At 42.0% G+C, this 16,096-nt stretch overlaps 1 protein-coding gene across 3 annotated transcripts in view; it reads left to right on the top strand.

Annotated features, from left to right (window-relative positions):
- cc2d1a (coiled-coil and C2 domain containing 1A) overlaps positions 1–16,096 on the top strand; it is an 88,678-nt gene that overhangs the window by 33,308 nt on the left and 39,274 nt on the right. For all 3 annotated transcript variants that reach the window (XM_041176996.1, XM_041176995.1, XM_041176997.1), the window contains exons 13-22: positions 56–182; positions 840–1,012; positions 4,343–4,465; positions 6,159–6,217; positions 7,666–7,782; positions 8,928–9,001; positions 9,607–9,665; positions 10,792–10,843; positions 11,658–11,757; positions 12,795–12,885. In XM_041176996.1, the coding sequence (XP_041032930.1) occupies positions 56–182; positions 840–1,012; positions 4,343–4,465; positions 6,159–6,217; positions 7,666–7,782; positions 8,928–9,001; positions 9,607–9,665; positions 10,792–10,843; positions 11,658–11,757; positions 12,795–12,885 (975 nt within the window). The remainder of the gene's footprint in view (positions 1–55; positions 183–839; positions 1,013–4,342; positions 4,466–6,158; positions 6,218–7,665; positions 7,783–8,927; positions 9,002–9,606; positions 9,666–10,791; positions 10,844–11,657; positions 11,758–12,794; positions 12,886–16,096) is intronic.

The raw sequence follows: 16,096 nt of genomic DNA, 5'->3' as shown, positions 1-16,096 counted from the left end.
CTGGAATCATGTGCAATTTATAAGATTGCTTTCTTCCCATCCCATACTTTTTAAGCCAGCACAACAGGCACCTGCTCAGAGACCTGCGCTGCAAGCACGGCCCAGGACACAGGCATCGGAGGCACCACCAGCTGTCCCTGCTAGCACTGGGAACCCAGCGCAAAAACAGCTGTCAAACAAAGGTAACACTATGAGGTTGGGTGGGGGTGGGGGGGAGGAGGTGGTTGTGGGTGGGAAACATATCATGAATGGCCAAACCCATTATGCATTATGCAAAATAGGCATTACAAAATAATTTAAAAAATAAGTTTTCCTGGTGCACTCATTTTGTTGACTCTGAACTGGCTAGTAGTGATCCAAAATGTTAAAGACTATATCTGTAACAGTAAAGGGAGGAGAAAAAAGCCCCAAGAACTGGCAGCCTCTTGGCACATTACCCAAGTGACCACTCTTTACCTGTGAACCTAATTAAATGTTGGTGGGCTTTTTGACTATGGAGGGCATCTCGCCCAACTCTGATTCTGATGTCCACGTTCTATGAAGGTCATGTGACTAAGATCATGTTCAAGAGTCCCAGCCATTTCTCCTTTTTCCCTCCCTCCTCCCCTTTACTCCAGGTGTACTGAGGGCGCTTGCAAGGTACAACTGCCACCTCTGACTGTAGTTACGGCACGAAGCACAAACTAAAGTTTGAATGCTGCACCTTCTAGTTTGTATGGCTCGGCATGGCACGGGGGCAGTTCCTTTAATTGCAGCCATTGGAAGGGCTCACATATTCTCGAAGGCAGGTGTGGTACACGGTTGGGCTAAACATTTCCTTCTGTGTTCCACCCTTGCAGCTCAACAGCAGTTGGAATTCTTACAGAACAGGAAGAAACAATTCATGCAGGCAGCACTCCGTACAAAACAGAAGAATGATATTGAGGGAGCAAAATTGTATCTTCGGCAGGCAAAAGGGTTGGACCCCATGATCGAGGCTGCCAAGGGCGGACTGCCTGTAGATATTACCAAGGTAAGAGAACGTTCTTTCTAAATTGACATCTTTTTTCTTTGCATGTGTAACTGCACAATTTTATCTGCTGTTAAAAGAGAGACTTTGTATCACACCTACCGTAAGCCACAGATGCGCCAAGGTGTTTTATAGCCATGAAGCACTTTTGAACTATGATATTGTTGTAAAGTAGGAAACACAATAACCAGTTTGCATGCAGCAAGCTCTCTCAAACAGCAGTGCATTTTATTTTTGGGTGATGTTGATGAAGATACACCAGGACAAACTCCCCTGTTCTTTTGGAAGAATTCATGGGATCTTTTTATGCCCATCTGAAAGGGCATGGGTGGGCAGGCGTAGGTTTAACATCTCACCTGAAAGACGACACTCCAACAGGGCAATGCTCCCTCAAATACTGAGTATTGGCCTGACCCATGTGCTCAAGTCTCTAGAGTGGATTTTAAACCTCTTACCATTCTGACTCTGAGGGGAGGACTCTATCCATTGAGCCATGGCTGATACAACTTCGGCAGAGCTGCATTTTTGCCAAACAACCTCACTTCCATATCTTTGGTACATCAAGTGCTGTGATCTTGGATAAGTCAGATAGTAAACAGGCTGTTCTACTGCACTGTCTTTAAAAATTGTTCCTGCACATCCTCAATCATGAAGTACCAGAGACATTAAGAAAGGGATTTTTTAAAAAGCTGGAACAATCTAATTAGCATGTTATCCCCAACAACCAGCCTATAATGTTATTTAAAGTATTAAACTGCCATCTTAGACTAAAAACCCTGCGACCATTTTGGGATTGGAAACCAATTGGGAATTCAAAATGCTCTTAATTTCGGCAGATTTTTCGCTTCCTTTAGGAATTTATTCATTTTTGTTTTCCCTTGCTGAGGTACAGCTCCATGGATACAATTTGCCCCTTCACTACCTTCACATTAGTCTTAAGTGAGCCTTAACTGTAGTACAGCACTGGGTCATAATCCTGGAACTCCTTCCCTAACAGCACTGTGGGTGTCCCTACACCTCATGGACTGCAGCAGTTCAAGAAGGCAGCTCACCACCACCTTCTCAAGGGCAGTTAGGGCTGGGCAATAAATGCTGGCCACATGCCGTGAATGAATAAAAAACATATAACTTGCACTCTTCAGAATATAACAGATTCCAAGGCACTTAAGGAAGGCAGGGGATGGGGAAAGAAGGATGTAAAAATGATGAAATAATGGATGATGGAAAACTCGGTCTAAGGTGGGCCTTTGGAAGGTTTTAAACCTGGAGAGGAGTGGTTTAGGAAGGTGGGGCAGAGTGGAAAAAGGCTTCTGTAGCAGCGTTCTTACCAATATTTATCCCTCAATCAGTACATGTAGATGTACCACGTTCATCATCACGTTGCTGCTTGTGGAACCTTGCTTTGTGTACATTGGCTGACCATAAGACATAGGAGCAGAAATTAGGCCATTCGGCCCATTGAGTCTGCTCCGCCATTCAATCATGGCTGATAAGTTTTTCAACCCCATTCTCCTGCCTTCTCCCCGTAACCTTTGATCCCCTTACCAATCAAGAACCTATCTATCTCGGTCTTAAATACACTCAATGACCTGGCCCCCACAGCCTTCTGTGGCAATGAATTCCATAGATTCACCACTCTGGCCAAAGAAGTTTCTCCTCATCTCTGTTCTAAAACGTCTTCCATTTACTCTGAGGCTGTGCCCTCGGGTTCTAGTCTCTCCTACTAATGGGAACATCTTCCCCACGTCCACTCTATCCAGACCTTTCAGTATTCTGTAAGTTTCAATCAGATCCCCCCTCATCCTTCTAAACTCCATCGAGTATAGACCCAGAGTCCTCAAACGTTCCTCATATGTTAAGCCTTTCATTCCTGGGATCATTCTTGTGAACCTCCCCTGGACCCTCTCCAGGGCCAGCACATCCTTCCTGAGATACGGGGCTGCTGTGTTTTCTATGAATAAAACAATGACTCCACTTCTAAAGTACTTTACTTACTATAATGCATACTAGGAACCTGAAGTAGTGAAAGGCACTCCATAAATGCAGTTGTTTCCCTTTCTTCTGGGACTGATGTTGATTGGGTTTGGGAATATTGTGGAGATGGAAGCACAGGATGAAGCTGAGCCCTGGATCAAATAGGACCAAGGATTTGCTCAACCTTATTCGGGCTGAGTGAGCAGCCTGGGAATGCTTGGAGTCTGTGACAAGGAACACGTTTTATAATGGGAGGCTGAAAGAAATGGATTTTGTCTTTGAGGTTGGAGAAAACTCTGATTCTATGTTAGACAGGGAGTCTGACTGTACAAGAGGTGATCATTGGGTTGACTGGAGAGATGGGAAGGTAGACTTCCGTCTCCTCAGGACCAGCTTACATGTGTATGCTGTAACTCTGAGTGATGTCACCAAGGGGTAATCTTCTGTTGAAGAGCCATACGAACTCAAAATGTTAACTGTGTTCCTCTCTGCAGATGCTGTCAGACTTCCTGAGCTTTTCCAGGTATTTTTGTTTTTGTAAAGGGTAATGTTTATCTGACAAAGAGTCAAAGCTTTCCTTGAGGGATTCCAGGAGGAAGCAGGAATGTGGGGAGTGGGAAGAAAAGGCATTGTTATCAATACACTGGTTGCCTTAAGAATTGTTGGAGTGGAAGCACACCAGGGAAATCTTATGGAGTTGAACAATGAGGAGTGAGAGATCAAGCAGGACAGAGGAACAATGGAGAACAGTCTCAGAAGATATTATTCGTGACTGGCAAGAATCGTGCCTTTGTTGAGAGCAAAGAGTGAGATAAATTGAAGTGATTCAGATAGAGTTTTGGAGAGGTGGGCATGGAGCTTGGTGGTGATGACGTGTTCGAGGATGTTAGAGAAGAAGAGGAAGTTAGTGATGGGCAGGAGAGGAGACAAGTCAAGGCTGGGTTTATGAAGAGGAGGTGGCACAGCCAAGCTCTATACTATCCACATAGATACACAGACAGCATGAATCACTCGCTGCTCAATGAACACCCTGGTCAGTTTTGGTGCATAAACTGAAAAGTCTCAAATTTTATGCTTTTTACCAAACTCCTCATAGAGTTGAGACCATGAAAATGTAGAGTAAGTTGGTTAGCTTCGTCAGTGTTCCTACTGGCAGCCAGACTTTGGTGCCAAACACATGCACCTACAAATGTGGTGAATGCCCCATGTTTATATTCAGAGAGGGAGAGTAGCTGGTGACACACAGTTCGAGTGGCACGAGCGCTTGTTACATTAGCTGGCATGATTTTAAACAATGCTGGAGAAATCCTTTGAAAATCAAGAGTTGTTTAACCTTTGTGACGTTCCTTAAATTTCTAGGTGCCTGCGCCCCCAGCAAATGAGGAGGACTTTATGTTGGTGCAGCACCGAGGAGTGCATGTCCCCCAAAAAACTGCAGAGCAGTATGGTCAGCTGATGGAAGTGTTGAAACAACAGTATGAGGTAAATCCATACACCTTGCCCAGTAATACAGAACTAGAGCAAAGGCAATGTGCAACATCTCTAGTCTTTTAAAATGACATGGTCATTTTAGGAAGTCTTGTAGCACAGTGGTGATGTCCTTACCTCTGAGCCAGAAGCTCGAGGTTTGAGTCCCTCATCAGGACTTGATGGCCATGGAAGGTGCATTCACAATGTGGCCAAAACGGGTTGATTATCAACCTGTAAATCCTTCCAGTACCCCTATGACAAATGATAAGAGAGCAGGAGTCTCCTGGTCAGCCAGAACCTGCAGAAGACAAATGGAAAACCACTACAGCTCCTTGCCAAGCATAACCACGGACCAATACATGGAAGTCCATGGTCACTTAGGGCATAGTACCTGAAGAGAGAGAGAGATGGTAACCATAAAGTAAGCAGATGTTGCCTTATTTAAGCAATTCTAATTGAATTTGTGGCAAGGATTCTGATGCAATAAAGTTAATTGGCTCCCACTTCTATTCTTCCAATTTTGTAAAGGTTAATCTTCCTGATTATCCTGGGCTCTATTCCCTGTATAGATGCATTTGACCATCTGTTCTTAGTAAATGTCAAGTTTAACATGTAGAGCCTACATATTTTGGAATGATCTGTGGCACTTATTCATTGAAGGTTTAATTATACCACTATCTGGAACATGTATATGCATCCACCCGCATAGCACTTCATGCATTCATCATCTAATTTTTATTGATTTTGTGATTTTGAAACGTTCAGTGTGATACCTGGACTCCAAGGATGAAACCGTGAGGAGAGATTAAACAAACTAGGGTTGTATTCCTTGGAATTTAGCGTGTTTAAGGAGTGATTTGATTGAATTTTTCAAGATATTAAGGGGAACAGAGATAGATGATCCCATCAAAGGCAATGATTAGATGCTACAGTTTACCCCGGTGTCTCGCACCCATGAAGATGAGAGAAAATCAGCCTACTCCTTGTCACTTCCTGGAGATAGCTGCTGGACAGTCATTTGTGTGTGGTCCTCTGGTTGAGGACAGCAATAGCCTTGATTTGAGCTTCTCTTGCCCCCCCCCCCAAGTGAATGGGAGGGGCAGAAAGGGAGAAAAAAGGAAAAGAAAATTGTGCCTGACCAAAACTGAGCACGTTGTTTTGTTGCTAGGCGGGAGAGAAGCTTGTGATTAGATTGCACCTCATACTGTTAATCGAGTAATACATTGTGGCGGTAGTGAATGTGATCAATGACTTGCGGGGGTGGGTGGTGGTGGTGGGGGGAGAGGGGGGTAAGAAATAATAAATCTTCACTTTTATATTAGTACCGATCAGTAAATGTCATTTTTTTAAAATGCAAGCATTTGGACAAACATTAATGTTTCGACATCAACATTGAAATTAACATCTTTTTGATGGATGTAACCAGAACAGCTTCAAGTACCTGTCCTCCAACCATATTGTAGCAGCAATATATGTAACGTACAAGACGTAAATTTGTCAAGATTATGTTATCACCAGACTATAATGAAGAAAGTACTACAGTATTTTAATCTTTCAGTCAGAAATACAGCCTGTTTCATTCATGCTCATTGCCTCACAATAAGATAGGCTTTACTGGAGACTTAAGTCACCTGTATTTGGGAAGGGAAAAACCAATTCAATCACTTTATCTACTAATAGTCTTGCATTATGTATCTTTCTGTAGACATGTATGCAGTACTCTAAGCAATACACACACCTCGGAAACGTGTCGGAGACCACCAAGTGAGTGCAGATAAACGCTTGTCTGTGTAAGATAAAATCTTTGATCATCTGTAGTGAGTTGCAAAGATTATTATTTAACATGGTAATTCCAATGAAGTCATAAACAATGGGTGAAACACGATCTGTTTTCTAAGATCTTGTGACCCTTGACCAATTTGCCAGACTGTGTCCACGTGCAGGAGGGGTTACAGCACGATACATTCTGCTCTCAGCCACCTATCTCTGGACTGAAACAAAAACAGAATTACCTGGAAAAACTCAGCAGGTCTGGCAGCATCGGCGGAGAAGAAAAGAGTTGAAGTTTCGAGTCCTCATGACCCTTCGACAGAACTTGAGTTCGAGTTCAAGAAAGAGTTGAAATATAAGCTGGTTTAAGGTGTGTGTGTTGGGGCCGGAGAGATAGAGAGACAGAGAGGTGGAGGGTGGGGGGGGGGGGTCATGAGGACTCGAAACGTCAACTCTTTTCTTCTCTGCCGATGCTGCCAGACCTGCTGAGTTTTTTCAGGTAATTCTGTTTTTGTTTTGGATCAGTTTTATATTGAACAACATAATATTAATTAACCCTTTTGACTCCCTCCTTATTGTTAATGCCTCGGGTGCTACTGCAGCATCTTTTACAGTCTCAAAATCGCAGCTCATTCAGAAAGTTAACAAATTAGAAATGAGATTCCAGATACGGGGCATTTCACTTTTGAGAACTTGTTATTTCATGCCTGATTTCATGAACTAAAATCTTAAGGAATGCTGACTGAAAACTAGGTTTTGGATCATTTAGTATTATTTACCTGAATTCCACAGGTCTTTTAGATGTGAAGTATTAGAAATGAAATGAATTAAGTAAATGAAGGAGCCTTGTGTGTTTTTTTGAGTATTTATCACAATGTTAAGCACCCTTAATGGTTGTTTTCATTGCTAATTCCAACCAGACATTGATATTTATTTAAATTTTGTTATAAATTGACCATGTGCTGCTGAGATTAAAAAAAAACCTTCAGGTGCCAGGGATTAATATCTAAGACTGAAATACTGAGTCTTTGAATCCTCCGACAGTCAGGTTAGAAGAGAATTAAAAACAAAAAAACTGCGGATGCTGGAAATCCAAAACAAAAACAGAATTACCTGGAAAAACTCAGCAGGTCTGGCAGCATCGGCGGAGAAGAAAAGAGTTGACGTTTCGAGTCCTCATGACCCTTCGAAGCGTCATGAGGACTCGAAACGTCAACTCTTTTCTTCTCCGCCGATGCTGCCAGACCTGCTGAGTTTTTCCAGGTAATTCTGTTTTTGTTTTAGAAGAGAATTAAAGTTGTTTTGATTGAGTAACGTAAAGTTCTGTGGAACTGGGGCCACTTTCCTTATAGCAAATAAACTGTAAACTGTATGTTTATGTCAAAGATTGAGCTTGATTTTTAAAAAATAATTTCATATCATTGTGCGTACTTGTATTTAAGATTTGAGAAAATGGCAGACGATTGCAAAAAGAACATTGAGATTCTGAAGCGGGCACATGCCCAAGGCTACCCTCTACCCAAGTTCCACCACGAGGAGAGGACCTTCCAAGTGGTAAAGTGAGTAGCAGTTACAGAGATGTGCAGTAGCTTTGGTTCAGCCATGGTAATCATTAAGTTTTGCATTCATAAAAAGTTTAAAAACCTTTTTAGGATGATTTTGCAGCACTTAACAATTTTGCATGAAATTACATTATCTGTGAGTTGACGGAGGCTTAGTCAATCTAAACTAAAAATAAACAAATAAATTCTATTCCAGATCTTGGACAAATAAGGTGAAATGAGCTAACGTCTGGAGGAGTCTACTTTTGTATTTTGGACGTGAGGTCAAACCAATGTCTTTCTGTGGTTTAGGAGGATGATAAATACTAGGCAACACTATACAAAGAAGAGCAGACAGTTCTTCTCGTGTCCTGTCCAATATTCCTCCTCAACCAACACGACAAAAATAGCTTGAGCTAACTGCTCATTTATCATATTGCTTTTTGCGGAATCTTACTGTGCTAGGTTTGCCTTCAACAGTGATTGCTGTTCAAAAGTAATTTATTTGAAGTGCTTTGAATTGTTTCTCAGATATCTAATCAGGTACTGCATCATTGCAAATCTATCTTTAAATCTGCCCCTCGCCTCTCCTCCTCCCCAGTGCTATAGAGACTTTGTAAGGGGGATACAGGGCACGTTTGTGTAGTGTAAACAATGTGTTGGAACTTAATGAGAGTGCAGGGTGGATTTTGGTCAGCTGCGAATGTGAAATCTTTGCATGTACATGGTAATAGCAATACAGACGCAGTATGCTGGATTGCTAGATATATAATTTTAAAAACTATATATAATGGGGCTATTAATGTGGCAAAACAGCTCAAAATTCTTCAGTGTACCCCTCACAAGGGCAGTGGTTTGAAAGACCAGTTGATCTGTTTTCTGGTTTTACTGATGGAGGTGAGACTATAGGTCAAGCCTTCCTGTGATTGTTTAGACAGTGTCTTGGAATCTTTGGTGCCCACCTGAACTTTTGGAAGAGGCAGATAGGTCATTGGTTTAACATTTTCTTGAATGGCAGCGTTACCACACTGGATTGTCTGCCCAAGTTACTTGGTCAGTTCCTAAGTGGGGTCAGGACACCTTGACTCAGAAATCAGAAACCAGTAGTTGAGCTGTACTGATGCACTAATACAATTCAATGTCTATTTTTTGTTTTATTCCAGAATATTTCCCAATCTCACAAACAGCGACATGATCCTTTTCATCGTCAAAGGAATCAACCTACCGCCTCCTTCAGGTAGTGAAATGTGCTGATAATTTTCAACCCCTTAACTGCTCTAGACATAGGGGCCTCTGCTGAGCCAGAAGAGTAAGAAGTGCCCCTAAGTACAAATTAGCTACCACTTGCTTTAGCTGTTGGCTTTGCAGTTAGACACAGGCAGGGATCTAACGGAAAGCTGGCATCAGAGGTCATTTTCGCTTACATAATTGCTTATCTTAGTTAGTTCAGTACCAGCTATTTTCCATCCCCACTCCCCTTTATTTCCCCCACCACCTTCCGCCTGCTTATTTTCTTACAAACAGCCTGATTGTGGAGCCTGTGAAGTTATGAGCATCTGCGCTGATCTATACAATGCAGCAGATCCTGAACAGACTTGCAGTGGTTTCTGCGAGAAATCTAATTTTGCATCAACTCCCTCTGCACATGTGGTAAAGGAGGATAATATATTTGTGGAGGGAGAAGCTCATTTTCACACCATTTCCCTTTGAGCAGTTGTTTTGGCCAGTCTCCAGTATGTACCACTCCCTCTAGATATGAAGGTGCGGCTAATTTTTAAAAAAAATTGTACTCCTATGCTGAATCTTAGATGTTAAGTAATGACCAGTTAATATTCTGTTTAGGTGTTGCACCATATGATCTTGATGCCTTTGTCAAGTTTGAATTTGCCTTCCCAAACTCGGTAAGTACCTTATTACACATTTGTTGGTTCAGCCTTTCTGCGAATTTGGTTGAAGGTCCAAAACCCAAGGAATAAGGCCCCGTTCAAACTGAAAAGCATAGGATAGTGCACAAGGTAGATCAGGAGCCAGTGGTGAGATAGTTTTTGGTCTAGAAGTCTGTGTAATTTTGGTGGAAGTGAAGGTTGAAGGAAGCAGTTTCACATTTTTTGTTCCCTAGGGAAGTAAGTTGGTAGGAAGCATGTTAATCAGTTATAAAGCGTTGTGAAAAACCAACCCATAAAGCGTTCCACAGATTTGTCACTGAAGTGCACAGCTTGTGGCTTAATGTAGCGATGTAATGTGTCAGGCTCCCATTGGATGTCAGACCGTGTGCTGTTCGCTGATCACATTAGAGAACTCCAAGGAGGAGAGAGAAGACTAGCAAGGAGGGACAAACCACAACAGAGAGAGTCTGTGGGAATAATAAAGAGCACAGTACTTCGAAAGATGGAGATTAATGATGCAGACTCCTGTACTCAGTGACATACATGAGTTCACAGTCTGGCAACCCTCAATCTGAAAATTCTCATCCTAGTTTTCAGATATCGCCACAGCCTCACCTCTCTGTAGCTCTGCAACCTCCTCCAGCCCTACAATCCTCTAAAATTTTTGGTCTCTTGCACATACATAGTTCTCTTTGCTTATCATTTGCAGCCTTGCCTTCAGTTGCCTAGGTCCTAAGCAGTGGAATTCTCTTCCCAAATCTCTCTGCCTCTGCCTCCTTTTTTTAAATTGAATCTTAAAACCTATTTGACCCAGCTCTTGACCCAGACCCAACCTAGTTACCTGTCCTAATATCTCCTAATGTAGCTCAGTGATAAATTCTGTCTGGTTACATTCCTGTGGAGTATCTTGCAATATTTTACTACTTCAAAGGTACTATATAAATGCAATCTGTTGTCTTAAATTTAATCCTAATCTGGCTTTTGTTTCGTTTGATGTTTTGGCCTCATGGATTTTATTTCACACAATTTTAGTTCTATAAAAACCACTGATCCGCATCACAACTTCAATTCTAACTAGTTTGTTCCCTTAAGACCTGTGTACTGCTGCAAATTATGGTGCATGTTCTATTTTATTCAACAGGAAGAAGCACAGAAAGACAAAACCAATGTGATTAAAAACACAAACTGTCCAGGTATGTGAGGCAGGAGAGCTGCCAAGTGAATTAGCAAATCTGGCACTAATTGGTTTGTGTTGGTCATGGGGCCAGTCGCTGTGGTCACTATGGACCATGTGATGTCAGTCAGTGGCTAGCACTGTTATATTTGGGTGAGAGAGTTCTGTGTTCCTACCCCACTGTAGAGATTTGAGCACCTGATCCAGGCTGACAATCCAGTGAAGCACTGAGGAAGCATTGCAGTATCCGAGGTACTTTTGTTTTGGATGAGACATTAAACAGAGGTCCTGTTTGCCTTGTCGGGTGGATGTGAACGAATTTGTGGCACAGTTCAAAGATGTTCTCCCTGGTGCCCCTCGACCAATATCGCTAAAACAAATGATCTGCTCATTATCACGTTGCAGTTTGTGGGAGCTTGCTGTCAAAATTGGCTGTCACATTTCCTACATTACAACAGAGACTATACACTTCAGAATGTGCTTCATTAAGCGCTTTACAATGTCTGCACCTCGTTAAAGGAAAGTTTCTTTTCAATCAGTTTGTTGGGATGCCTGGCGGGGTGGGGGGTGGTGTGGGAGGGTGGGAATATCTCATCTGCCCCAGTAGTTGGAACAGGATGTAGGCCAAGCAGCAGGGATGGCAGTCACAGGATGTGATGAGCAAAGGGCTGTCCACTCACCATTTCTTTATGATATGGAAAATTGAGGCACTGCTGTAAAACAACAATGGCAGCAGGGGCGTTTGAAACACTTAAAACACCAAGCCTGCTTTAATTTACCCTCAAACACAGACCCTACGAGAATAATCACTTTTTTTTTTGTTGTCTAACTAGAATTTAAAGAGCAGTTCAAGCTGAACATCAACCGCGGACATCGAGCATTCAAACGAGTAGTACAGACCAAAGGAATTAAATTTGAAATACTCCATAAAGGGTATGAGTTTAATTTATTTAATGTTCTATTTTACCAGAGTTTTTTTTTCAACTATTGGTTTGGTACAGTTTTGAACATTCTTTAGTATCATATGCTCTGAAACCAGTCACAAGGAGGCACTTGAGAGCAGCACTTGTGATGCAAAGGCTCAATACAGTGAAAGACCATTTCTCACTCCACTCTATTACTTGAGTAAAGTTTTAATCTATACAGCAGGAGATATTACTCCTTCATACAGTTTGTGCAGGCTGTGAAAATTAATTTCAACTTTTTCTATTTTTCTTTCATGCCATATGAGAGCTTGTGTACATTTTGGGCCATAGCTTGTACAAGTTGCTGTCAGGGGAGGGGAGGTGGGAAGTCTGGCTAAATTGTAGCTCGGAGCAGTGATGCAAAGCGTGAGATACTTCTTCCTTATTTTCTTTTCCCCCTTCACCCCTACAATTCTGCCTGTATTTAAGAATTGTACCTGACGCAGGGTCTGTTTTTTAACATGAGGACCTGGAGTTGATTTATTTTCTGCCTGTAGTTTTAAGAATTGGAGAACAGGTGAGTAGGCCCACTTGCTTACTCCCTTTCATTCCACTATTGTCATCACCCCCACCAATCTGTAAGGGAAGATTGCTTTACTTGTAAGTGGCACCCGTCACCGGCTTTGAGAACAGGACTTAGGCCATTCAGCCCATCAAGCCTGTTCTACATTCCTGATCCATATCCCTTGCTATCCTCAACGAACAAGAATGTATTGATCGCGGTCTTAAATTTCAATTGAAACCAGTCTTAAGAGAGGGTTGCAGGTTTCTACTGTCCTTTGTGTGGAATAAATGCTTCCTAATTTCATTATTATTCCAATTTGCCTTGAATCCAAAGTGGATGATCTAGCACTTCCACACATTGAACTCTATTTGTCAGTTTTGAATATTCACTTAATCTGTCTATGACCCTTTCTAACTCCAGCAATCATGTTACAGTGCCTCCTAATTTAATATTCTGCTTGTGATAGGGGAAAAAAATAATGCTCCTTTCTACCTTAACAGGGGTCTTTTCAAGAATGACCGAGTTGTGGGAACAGCTCAGCTTAAGCTGGAGAAACTTGAGTCACAGTGTGAGATTCGGGAAATCCTGGAGGTAAGATTTCAAAACTTTGTGAAGGAGATGTACTAGCAACATACCAAAAGACTCAATTTCATTATCAATTGCAAGTTGGATACCCGAGGGGGTATGGAAACTGGAATTAGACTGGAGCTTTAAGGGAGACCTTTTTGAAAGTTTTAAGACCCTATGAAGCATCAATAAACTGGGCCTTAATAAATCGTTGTGAACTCTATCTATATCCACATATTTATTATCCTCTGAGTGACTGTGAAGACACTAGTGTAGTAAATTCAAAAGAGAAATGGATAGTCATTTTAACCTCCCACATAGGAGGTTAGTAAACAAAAATAAAACACATGGGATAAGGGGTAATATACTGATATAGATTGAGATTTGGTTAACAGGCAGAAACAGAGTAGGAATAAACGGGTCATTCTCAGGATGGCAGGCTGTTACTAGTTGGGTACCGCAAAGTTCAGTGCTGGGGCCACTGATGTTCACAATCTATATAAATGATTTGGATATGGGGACCAAATGTAATATTTCCAAATTTGCTGTTGGCAGAAATCTAGGGAATATAAGTTGCGAAGAGGATGCAAGGAGACTTCAAGGGGACTTTGAGAGGCTCAGTTAATGGGCAAGCAGATGGCAGATGGAATATAATGTGAATAGGTGTGAAGTTATCCACTTCAGAAAGGCAGAGTATTTCTTAATGGTGAGAAGTTGGGAAGTGTAGATGTCCAAAGGGATCTGAGTGCCCTTGTTCATGAGTCACTAAAAGCTAACATACAGGTGCAGCAAGCAATTAGGAAGGCAAATGGTGTGTTAGACTTTATTGCAAGGGGATCGGAATATAGAAGGAAAGATATCTGCTGCAATTGTCTAAAATCTTCGTGAGACAGCACCTGGAGTATTGTGTACAGTTTTGGTCTCCTTATCTAAGGAAGGATATGCTTGCCATAGAGGGAGTGCAATGGAGGTTCACCAGACTAATCCCTGGGATGGCAGAATTGTTTTATAAGGAGAGATTGAGGAGACTGCATCTGTATTCACTAGAGTTTCAAAGAATGAGAGATGATCTCATTGAAACTTATAATATTCTTGCAGGGTGTGATAGGGTGGATGTAAATAGGATGTTTCCCCTGGCTGGTGAGTCCAGAACCTCAGAATAAGGGGCAACCATTTAAGACTGAGATAAGGTGGAGTTTCTCTACCCCATAGGGCTGTGGAAGCTCAATCATTGAGCACATTCAAGACAGAAATTGATAGATTTCAGGATACTAATGACATCATGGGATATGGGGATGGTGCAGAAAGTTACATTGAAGTAGATGATCACCATGATCTAATTAAATGGCAGAGCTGGCTTGATGGGCTAAATGGTGTTTCTATGTTTTGTGATTGAACTGATTGAAGGGAATAAAAAAGAGAGATACCATGCACTATTTCTGTGACTGATAAATGCACCAGGATTGACTCTGGCCAATGACCATTGTTTCTCATTACTACCCTCAATCATAGTTGTAACTGTTGGCATTGCTTTTGCTTCAATTCATTCCTACTTGTCCAAGCTCAAGAGCACAGCTGTTCCTACTCCTTCGCCTTTCCTGTGACTAGGATCCCATTCTTGGCTTCTTTTTTGGTTTGGTGCTTCTTGACAACATCACCTAGAATTATGAGAGCTGCTTTCATGTATGCACTGATGGCATCTTGCTCTATCTCTTCACCATTGCCCTTGACTCCACAGTGTAGCACCATGCTGACCGGTTTGTTTTTCTGATAGTGTTTTCTAATTGGTGAAAAGCCAGGAACTGTGGATAAACAAGGTGAATTAAGGGTCCAATTACAGAGATCAGCAAAAACTAGTGACCAATACAAAAAAGTAAGAAGGCTAAAGGAATATTGGCTGTTAACTTAAGGAGGCTGGAATACAAAGGGGTACAAGTGAATTTCTCATAGAGATCCATCGCAGACACAGTGGGCTGAATGGCTGCCTTCTGTGCTGTAACCATTCTACGATAAGTCATTTGACAATTATATAAGCTCTGGTTGGAATCCCTCTGAACTACTGCATTCAGTTTTGGGCACAGTACCTCAGGAGAAACCTTAGAATGTTTGCAGCACAGATTCCACAAAATGATACTGGGACAAAAGCTGTTCGATAATGAGGACAGGTTGAATAAGCGAGGTGAGGTATTTTCTTGAGTATAGAAAATTAAGAGGTGATCTACTAGAGGCCTTTTAGGTGTTAATAGAGAAAACTTATTTCCTCTGGGGGAAGAGGTCAGAACAAGTGGGCATAACTTTAAAACTGGAACTAAGCCGTTCACAGGTGATGTCAGGAAGCGCTTCTATACACGTGCACACGCACACTTAGAAATCTGGAAAACTCTTGTCAAAAGCTGTTGAGGCTGGGAGGGGTTGAGGGGTAATTGATAAGGTTAAAACTGAGATTGATGCTTTTTTGTTAGGCAAGGGTATCGATGGTTACGCAACCACAGCATATAGATCGAGAAAAGGTACAGATTAGCTTTCATCTAACTTAAAGGTGGAACAAGCTCATGGGGTTGAATGAGCTATTCCAGTTTCTATTAGTTGGTGGATGCACAAGAACTGTCATCAAGGCACGACTGAAACAACTGTCTTTGGTTTAGACAGGCGTGGGAGAGGCAATAGGACTGCTCTTAGACCTGGCACCCTTCCCATTGAAATACTGGCTACTGCATGTACTGTTAAGAAGGGGCAATATGCACTGAACAACATACCAAGCTGGCAGAGCAGCAGTAATTCAGCTGTCTGCTGCCAGACTATCCGAGCCAGTCGACTGGGCTCGCCAGGGCTGTCTCTTGAATTCATTCCTCTGCCCAGCTTTCCTTCCCACAAGTTCCTGGACGCGATCAATGGAATTCACTGTTCAAACAAAGATATTCAAAACCATCAATGCAGACTAACAGGAAAGAATATTAATTGGCTAGTTTTTTTGGTGGGGAAGCGAGATGCAGGCTAAAGGAGGGAGCAGGCATTGCCCTGATCTACAGCCTGTCTACAAGAAAACCTCACTGTGCTTGCTGGCACTACACTAAAATCAATTGGATCAGTGCTGTTAGATGTCAAAATAACCACAGCTAAACAATTTATGGTGGCCTGGCAAGTGAAGAAGTTTTCAGTGGAACTTCATGATTCTATTTTTGTTTTACCCTTGGTTCAATCATCCATTTTGATGGTTGTTTTCTTCTCTGTGTGG

This window comes from Carcharodon carcharias, chromosome 30 (genome assembly GCF_017639515.1).
Source record: "Carcharodon carcharias isolate sCarCar2 chromosome 30, sCarCar2.pri, whole genome shotgun sequence".
Taxonomy (NCBI): domain Eukaryota; kingdom Metazoa; phylum Chordata; class Chondrichthyes; order Lamniformes; family Lamnidae; genus Carcharodon; species Carcharodon carcharias.
This window is presented reverse-complemented; position numbering and strand designations above follow the sequence as displayed.